Source organism: Akebia trifoliata, chromosome 11, assembly GCF_017979445.1.
Source record: "Akebia trifoliata isolate Shusen 1 chromosome 11, ASM1797944v1, whole genome shotgun sequence".
Lineage (NCBI taxonomy): Eukaryota > Viridiplantae > Streptophyta > Magnoliopsida > Ranunculales > Lardizabalaceae > Akebia > Akebia trifoliata.
Window position 1 is genome coordinate 3,192,060 of NC_141385.1, and position 10,252 is coordinate 3,202,311.

A 10,252-nucleotide genomic window follows, 5' to 3' on the forward strand; every position below is an offset into this window, starting at 1 on the left:
ATTTAATTATAATTTATTTCACTAAAAAATGATTTAATGACTTTTTTTTTTTTTTAAATTAAAATTCATCTTCTTTACAAGTAATAAATTTTAAGAATAGATGATCCATTTTAAGCTCCAATATTTAGTCTATATGAAAATTTGAAGAAGTTTCTATAATATATGTAAATTTTAAAATATAGGAAAAACTTTAAATTATGTATAACGTGAAAATAAAGAAAAAAATAAATCGATTTTGAGTACCTACGGGTACTCATCAGATAGAACCTAATGGTTCCAGTTCCTATCAATTCGATTTCATATTAAACCTGGCTATAATCGATTCCAACAAAAGGGAACTGGAACTGGATTTGGAACTGGATTTTCGATTTTAGTTCCAATTTGATTACTAGTAAATAGGTACCCATTGACACCCCTATGTCTGGCTATCATGGAATGAGATTCACATTACTCCACTTTTTTATCTTTCTTCTTTACCCCCTTCAACTTTATTGTCTTTCCTCCCCTCTTTTAAATAATATATCTTCAATTTTACTATCTTTCATATTCTACAATTGTACCCACTTTTACAATAATACTCCTCTTATTTTACCATATTTCCCCTTTTACCTTTTTAACCCCATTTTGGATGCCTACATCATAGGCACGGACAAACTCTAGTGTGGAGATAATTGGGGAATGCTAGTCAACCAGTGACGAGCTCGATGGTTTGGAATAAAAATATCGTAGAATTTGAGAATTGTAGTAGTCGAGATCAAATTAATAATTGTCAAGTTTAACAATCATAGTTGTCAAGAATAATTATTGACGATTTTAGCTAGTATAATTGTTCAGGACAATTATTGACGTTTTAGTAATTATATAATGCTCGAGTTCAATAATAATAATTGTTAATTTCAATTGTCCAGCTCGACACTTAAAATCATTGATCTCAATAATATTTATTATAGAACGCAATGCTGACACAATTTTACAGTTGTTGAGAGTGGTTAATAAGTATCGATCTGTGACTAAAAATCATTGTTTTAAATAACAAAACTATAAAAAACAATAAAAGAAACCACTTGAAATTAACTCATCTAGGTGCCTGAATGTCGATCTCAACGTGAAAACCTAAATGTTGAGTTTGAATAGTTTGAGGGACAAACGATAACACAATAGGGGCAAATTTGATATTTCACTAAATTAATATGAGGGATATTTATGGTATTTATTAATGGAATAAGATCCACAATTATGAAAAACGAACTCCTATGTTCGCTCACAATTTCAATCATGTAAACATGAGATACAACAGTCAAGATAAATCTTAGAGGTATAAATATTCTTGGGATACATACGTTGTAGTGAATGTTGGACTTCATGTTCAGGAGATCAGGACAGCGAGTGAACATGAGTTTCTTCTCCATGACTATACGGATCTCAATATTTTACTAATTGCCTTTTAACTACTTAAAAAAATAATTTATTTACTAAATCCACCCTTTAGCTGACTATGTAAATAGTTTGGAATGTGTACTACCTTGGTGAATAAGATGATTTCATTGCATATTTTGATAATCACCCTTAAATTCAAAGTTGATTATCACAAAACTCAAAATCTTGACTCACTTTGACTTTATCTATGAAAATTTTAGTTGAGTCAACTGGATGTCCAATCTGACTCATTGATTTCTGAAGTGTCTCTTCTTCCATATTGTACCCTTAAGAACAATTACTTTCTTGAATAAAATGGTTCATAAAACGGGAAATACAGTTTTTCAAGTTTGTATATCCAATCACCTTAACTTCTGACAAGGCAAGTTGACTCAGCATAAAGAGAATTCAACACAAATCAAAATAAAGAGAATTCAACGCAGAAATTGGTGTCATTTGAATCACCTACAACCATGAGTGATGATTAAAACCTTTATTATTGTTTGTGGAGCTTGATGGTATTGTTCAATGAGAAGTATTGTCCATCATTTAACACAGTGCTCACTGGTGGGGCACAATGTTTTTCAAGGGTATTTTAGTAATTTTATTAGAATTATGTTAAATTATTATTATATTCTCTTAGGGGTATATTATTTCTCTTTTTGGTGAAAAGGTGTTGTTATTTGTAATTGTAAATTTTCTCTTCATAGTAGAATCAATGTGATCCGTGAACATGATTACCTAATTCGTTTGTGAGATACTAAACTGCAAACTAATTCGAACACTACGGTTTGCTCTTAGATTGTGAAATAAAGTGAATTCAATGAATTGCATTTTTGTTTATTTTACCTGTCCCTCCACTTGTTGATAATATTTGAGACATCTCCTAAAAACTTAAACTGGTAGGATATCCTTCGACCTTGGTCTTTATTAATAAACTGATGAAAAATGACCAAATACCCTCATCTCCGACCTATAAAAAATAAAATATTTGATTTTTTTTTTCTTCTCACAACTTCCATCTTCATTATCTTTTTCACTCTATTCATACTTCAACCTTCAAATTCCCTAAACTCTATCTATCGGGTTCATTCTCGAGTGGCAAACCATGAACGCAAATTTGAACTGAGCGAATCCACAAATCAGGTAACATAGTCCGTGAATGTACCTCGATCTTAAGGGAATCACATTGAATCTGTGTTTCCGTTAGATTGCATCTTTTTTTTTTTTTTTTTGGGTCTCTTTTTGTTCTCTCGCTTGCTTCTTTTTTTTTGTTCTTTTTGATCACTTAGGATATTTCAGGTTGAGGGCTTCCATCAAAGAGACGATTAGGCTAATTAATGGAAATACACAGATTTCCTAGAGATTAGTATCGATCTTCTAGTCGTGTAAAGTAGACATCTTCCTAGTAATACATTGAGGCTAATGCCTAATATTAAAAGTGCATGCATTTTGGTTTCCAAGGAAACTTTCCACGCAACTTCAATTCCATGCTTTAGTTCTTTTTGTTTTTTTATTCTTGCCTTGAAGATTGTTTCCTTCACTTCTTTTTTTTTTTCCTTCTGTCTTTTCAACCCGCTTCACCTAACGCATCATGTGATTATCCTTCAAAAACAAGTTGACTTGGCCAGGTCTACTTTAAGCAAGGTGGTTTCCAAAACAGGTACAAATACTTTACAGATTACATATATTGTTTATTGCAGCAACACAAGTCATTTGGTTTCTCTAAGAATTATGAGAGAGAGAGAGATTGGATTCCAAAACAGGTACAAATACTTTGCAGATTACAAATATTCTTTATTGCAACACAAGTCATTTGCTTTCTCTAAGAATTATAGAGACAGAGAGATTGGATTCCAAAACAGGTACAAATACTTTGCAGATTACAATATTCTTTATTGCAACACAAGTCATTTGCTTTCTCTAAGAATTATGAGAGAGTGTTCGTTCATTTTACCAATACTTGTGCAATGATGGGGAATCGTTATTCCCTCATGTTTCAATTTGGGCCTGAAAGTGTCAAGCAAAGTCGCCTTCTTCACATGGACGGCGGCTTTAGGAAGGATTTAAACAACGGACTTCTTGATGCGGCGTGGATGGTGCAGGGCAAGTTGGTGCGTGCTATGTATGGATAACGGAGAATCGTCGAATCACCTTCAAATCCATTGCAATTTCTCACATGCCATTTGGGTTCATTTTTTTAAGTTATTTGGGGTTGTGACATGCTAAACAAAATCGGTTAAGGATATATTCATCGGTTGGTCGACAATTGGGTACTCGTTTGGTGGTACAAAGAGGATGTTGTGGAGCATTACACCATTCGCAATTTGTTGGGGGGTGTGGTTTGAAAGGAATAGACGAATTTTTGAAGGAAAATACAAAGATTACACAGATTCGATTATATCTATTTTGGACTTTATCTTTTGTTGGTCCAAAGTATATAAGGAGCTTAGGGGCTTGTTTTTTAAGGATTTTTTGTATAATTGGGATGGGATTTGTGGGTATTTGCGTGAATAGTTCTGGTTTGTAAGGCCTTCCAAATTGATCAACTCAATCGATTTGGTTTTTTCTTGAATGCAATGCTACTTATAAAAATAAAAAATAAATAAAAATTATGAGAGAGAGAGAGAGAGAGTGGATTCCAAAACAGGTACAAATACTTTGCAGATTACAAATATTCTTTATTGCAACACAAGTTATTTGCTTTCTCTGAGAATTATGAGAGAGAGAGTGGATTCCAAAACAGGTACAAATACTATGCAGATTTCAAATATTCTCTATTGCAACACAAGTCATTTGCTTTCTCTAAGAATTATGAGAGAGAGAGAGAGAGAGGATTCCAAAACAGGTACAAATACTTTACAGATTACAAATATCCTTTACTGCAACCCAAGTCATTTGGTTTGTCTAAGAATTGTGTGTGTGTGTGTGTGTGTGTGAGTGAGAGAGAGAGATGTGCCCTACCCAATGGTGATACACGGCATTGCAATATTCCTCAAGGTGCCTCTTGGGCTTCGCGAGGAGTGATTAATGGTATGAGGGAAAATGCAATAAAACATATCTGATTTATAATTGAAGATGGCAATTCTACTGTGAGGTTGGATCCTTGGCTTGATGGTGGATCGTTAGTGGGTGGATAAATTTGGAACATGGGTGGCACTTGGCTGAACCAGAGAATGCAAGAATGAGGGATGTATTAGATGCAATTGAAGGTCACCCTTATTTATCTTCAGGAATTGCCCATGCTTCATGACTAAAGTAAAAAAGTAGAGCTTCTAATGCTTCATGTTTGTTTTGTTCTTGATGGCTAACCATTGGCTTTGTTGAACAATTCTGCATTGATTTTGATCTCACTCTGAAAAAGTAACATTAACTCCTCCAACTATCACACCCATCATCCTTAGAATCAGGATAGGGTAACGTGTCCGTTGTTATAAAATAGGAACAGTGTCAACATGACACGTTTTTGTTGAAGTTTAAAACACATGGCACACAGCCCAATGTGTTTAATCTCAAATTAAAACACACCACGTGGACACCCTATGTTTTTAGAGGAGCGGGGCATCGTTCATGATCGTGAGTTTTTTCTTTAATCTCATATATGCTTAAGGATTTGCATGTCAATAATAAAGAACTATATATGATGCATTGTAATTAAGAGCCAATAAATCAAAGAATCAATTCCTTAATATATTATTAGACTAGGTCATCCAACCACCTATGGTCTACTTATTGTCGCTCCTGGTAGGTCATCCTTTTGATGGGCAAATCATCGTTGTCTTTCTTTCTTTTTTGTACTCAAGAGATTTTTTGCTCACAGGAAAGCCAATCAGGGATTTCATAGAATCTTAGATGACTAAACTCACAAAACCTAATGATGGTAGCTTTTCAATTAGGGATGCCTTCAATACACGTGGGTTCATGTGATTGGTTGATCCGAGACTCTATGAAATCTCAGGTTGAATTTTCTATGAATAAAAAATATCCCCTTGTAATGAGATCTAATAATCAAGGAATCAGTTTCATAATCCAAAACAGATCCTAGTAAAATATTCCTAAACTTTTATTCTATTTCTCACATTTATACCTTTTTTTCTCTTTATTCCGAAACCTGTGTCACAAAGCAATACCCTTCACGAAAACAAGTTGAGCTGTTAGTTTTCATAAACAATATGGGGTCAGAACCCAATACAAGTACGTAATAATTATAAAGATTCTTAATGAAACACCAGTCATTTAGTTCCTCAAGTAAGGCATCTTCTTGACAAATAAGAGACAGAAAGAAAACTAGAAAATTATTTTCAAAGCAAAGGGACTCTCTAAATGTAGAGGAATACTACTACATTTTCAAACCATGCAAATCCTTTAATATATAAGAGATAGCTATATCTCCACAAGCAGCTTGGCCCTGGCATGGCCAGCCTCAATGCAAAACTGTTCACCCAAGCCAAGGTGAACCATCAAGAACCAAACAAATGTCAGAAGTTCTCCTCCTTTACTTAGCAGCGTAGCGTGTGCAACCCCTCTGCAGTGACTTGCAGCATAGGATAACAACTCCACCCACACCTCACTAATGATCTTCCATTTCTTGTTCTCTGGCAATTCGTCCTCGAGCTGTTTGGAAAGCCTAACTGCATCAAATAACACAGACTTGCTTTTGTCTCCTTTTACATCTACAGGTTTAGTCTTTGTATTCACTGATAGTAACTTTTTATGAGGTAGTTTCTCTGATCTCGATTTTGATTTCTCTGTTGAAAAGAAAATCTTGGCCTCAGCACATGTGTCTCGGAATCTAATTAGCCCGATCCCCGCCATTGATGACATCATGGCGGGTTGCATCACCAAGAGATATAGCATGTAGTTTGATAATTTCTTACTTATCTCCATGTAATTTTTTGAACCATCATCGAGTCCAAGATTCTCCTTGATCTTGTCAGTGTTGTAATTGTCTGTTGAGTAGCAGAGATCAGTGGCAATGTGCCACAATAGAAGGATCTCATCAAATTCTTTTTCAACACTCCAGTCAAATTTGTCCTGAAAATAACCCTCATCTTCGAGAACCCAATTGCCTCGACATGAGCATAACATCTTTATGGTCTTGGCATCATTGGCAAACACAGATTTCCTCTTCAGCTCTTCAAAAATGAACTTCTTTAGTTCTTCGTCGACTTCTACGCGGGGTGTTCTAAAATAATATTCTATTGTTTGATTAATGCTAAACACGTCTAAATATTTGCTTTGCTTCCTGAGGCAGAAATCAATCAAATTATACTGTGAGAGTAATTCTGACCACTTGGGTCTGCCAAGAATAGGAAGTTTGTCCCGGATTCCAGAGACAACTGACTGAAGACCAGAAGAAATACCCCTAAGGGAGACGATAGTCCTATCGGAAAGTATTAGCATTATAAATGCTGCAAAATCTAAGAAAATGGCGCCGATAAGCAATGCATATGTAACTGTTATGTCGAACTTCCCATAATTGTGCTTCTTAGTGAATTTGAATAACAAGAGTGATGCCAAAATTAAAGAGGTACAAAAGACGCGTAGACCATACCCCGTACGAGAATGCACCACGGCCGCTTTTGTGTACAGCACCTCATAGATGAATCCAAGTTCGATATCAATTACTTCAAAGGCTTGTTTGGGATCCAATTTCAGAAAGAATTTTCGACTCCAATCCCGTTCTTTGAAGCTGAAAATGAGGTTAGCAATTAGTCCCCTGAACTTCTCGTAGAAAAGATGAGCCCGCTCTACCTTTTTAATGTTGGTCAGATTTTCGGGTTTGGTTTCTTCACACAGTTTTTTATCTTCTTCTTCTATCAAAGCGAAAGGAGTCTCAGGTTCTTCCATTATGTCTATGTTCGCCTCTACACCGGACTCCTTCATTGATGTTAATTCTTCCATGAGTTTGGCATAATTTGGGCCTGGATCAGGTTCTGCCAGCAAGGAATCCCTGAAACCATCCATGCTTGCAAGATAAAGAGCACGAGTTCGCTCAGCATACTTAATAATTCCAGCCACAAACATTAGTAACATTGGGGCTAAGAGTCTTTTCATGGGCAATGCACGTAAAAATACGTAACCTGCTGCAAGGACCTCAAAGAGAAGCCCAAGTAAATGCCTTAACCACAACTCATTGTCTTCAAGGGCGAAAGCGGTGATAGTGTCAGGGCCTCCAAGGTGTAACAAGAGAAATGGAGCCCAAAAGGCACGAAGATCACTACTGGTAGTGTTGGGCGTCCCGTGGTTTGGACTAGAAGAAGAGCGCTTTAAATGTTGAGTGATGTGTAGGCAATCTGAGTTGTCACCACCTTGGTTGTCGGAGATGAGTCCAAGGGAGAAAGCAGCGACCCAATCGGCTAGCAAGTAAAATGCCCAAATAAATGGGCTTGCCCATTTGGATTGTCGTCGTTTACGATATGGGGCGGAGAAGATGAGTATGATCTGAAGTGTCAGACTACAGATAATTAATACCCTGATCTCCCATAAACTCCAAACCTTCTTGACATGCTCAGGGAAGTCCACCATGCTGTCTCTCTTTCTCCTTTCTTTTCTATCTTCCCCTGTTCTATTTGAAGTTAGTTATTTCAGTTTGAGCTTTTATTTTTATTTTTTTTTTATAGAAGGTATGTATGTACATAAGTAATCAAATATTCAAAGTAAAATTAATAATAATGAACCAAAAATTGTAATAAAATTGAAAAATAAAATAAAATCTTCTACTGCAACTTGGGCTTTTTTTATATTTATTTATTTATTGGTGAAGGTGGTGTTTTTTTTTTTTGCCAGGTTTGTGGTATTAAACAAAAAAAATCAACTCGACTTAACTCAGATAATTACTGAGTCAAATTAGCTGGACAATGGTTGACTCAGACAATTCATAACTCGTCTGAGTTTCTAACTCAACTCAGCGAGCTTCTGATTTGAGTCGACTGAATTTTCTTGTATCGACTTGATAAGTTTGTTCACACAAATGGTAGTACCAAGTCGATTCAGAATTCAACCGAGTTAACTGGGCCTGGCCGAGTTTCAAGTCTTGAGGAATAGGCACTAAAATGATTTCTACAGGAAGGAGAAGAAACCCCATGGCATTCGTTCTAACAATCACTGAAATCAGTTAAAAATAGTCAAATTCCAAAGAAATGGTTTTTTTGGTTTTAAAGCCCAATTGGGCTTGGTCATACAATTCAATTTCAGGCCTCCAGAGGCCCGTATTTTCAAGTACCAGTGCCCACAACACCATTTTTAAGACAGATTCTATTACCACACCAGCTAGCCTTTACTAAGAGCACCCTCAACATGTGTGCTTATTGTTTGTTAATATCACATGACTTGGGGTTCTCTAAGTAAAAGTTGGTGTGGCAATATGATATCTCACTTTTTTACCTAGTAATGAGTCGGACTGATAATTTAATGTATCAAACAAAATTTAAAACCCACGTTCATTTTTCTCATTGTTGAACGATATGTCTCGAACATATCGAAAAACTCATCTGAGACAACTCAGTCTCATTCACGGACGAGACGTCAAAATGAGTTTTAAAACCATGGGTTGTTGTGTAGTTCAAATGAAAAGTGGACCAAATATTTATTGGTCAGTGGGACAAAATGAGTGAAATATACTGCATGCATGGGTTAGCTACTCCTACTCTACCCTTAAATAATAAAAAAATTAATTTTTAGACCAAATCAGCAAAGCTCATTTACACTTAATCAACTGTCATCAAGTCAACAAAACAAATCAAATTCACAAATTCCTTAATCTATTAAGAAGCAAGCAAGGAGGGATAAATACCTTACAAGTTGGGGAATGAGACACACCCAAGTATTAGGAGATCGAAGTGCTTAAGCTTGTATGTGGTTGAGCATATTTATATGGCTTTCTATCATGTGGAAATAGGACAAAGTGAAAGTTGAAAGAGAAACAAAGAGAGAAAATAAAATAAAAGTGAAAGAAGTTGCTATATGAAGTGTAATCAAAGATAAGTATTTAAAGGACAATTCGGCATGAATATTGCATTTTGTTAAAGTTGTAGTTAAAGACATTTGAATACTCCAAAAAGAAGCACAAAATCAAGAAGCTAGTGGAATCATGAAAGTCTTGTCAATGTCAGTTGTTGCATCTTTAACCCTCTTATCATCATCTTTGAGGCTTTAATTAATCTAAAAATTTGTGGTCAATTAAACAAATATTATTATTCCAATCATGTCTTCTCTTAATTCAAGTGTTTATGTCCATTCTGATTACTTTAATCTGATTTTTTTCTTAAAGTAAGAAGAATCAAACTAAAATGGTCATGTGTGATACCAAAATCACTGGTTTAGACATATTTTTAAAATATATTTATAAAAAAGAGTCATACCTGTTTTGATATTCATTTATTTTTACCAAAATGGAAATGATTATGCACATATTAATTTGCACATTTAATTTTTTTAGTCTTCTTGTGAATCGCAAATGAAAGATCACGTTTTATTTTTATTTTTTCACAAAATTATGAAAAACATAAATCAGAATCATATTTAGGATTTATTTTAGGTTGAAAATAATGGTATAAAAGTACATTTGACTAAAGGTCATTCCAGAAGAACATATTTTGGTAAAATAAATAAATACTAAAATGGTTATATAACCCTTTTCATAAACATTTCAAAAACATGTTGTGCTAGAAAACAGGTAACAGTAGGACATTTGATACTCTAATCACGGGAGTAGAGGGATTTTGATATTGAATAGAAAGGATTAGTCGATCATTGGATGCATAATTGTATAACCTTATTAGGCTTACAAAGGAACTAAAATAATGAAACCCTAACCACTCTAAGAGCAACTCCA

The 10,252-nt window shown here is 34.9% G+C and overlaps 1 protein-coding gene across 1 annotated transcript; it reads right to left on the reverse strand.

The window, feature by feature from the left end:
* Positions 1-5,799: 5,799 nt before the first annotated feature.
* Positions 5,800-7,836, reverse strand: LOC147390364 (uncharacterized; the record flags this gene model as incomplete). The annotated part of the gene is made up of 1 exon (XM_086457851.1): positions 5,800-7,836. A coding segment is annotated over one exon (2,037 nt), but the record flags the coding sequence as incomplete, so codon positions are not given.
* Between the last annotated feature and the right edge of the window lie 2,416 nt (positions 7,837-10,252).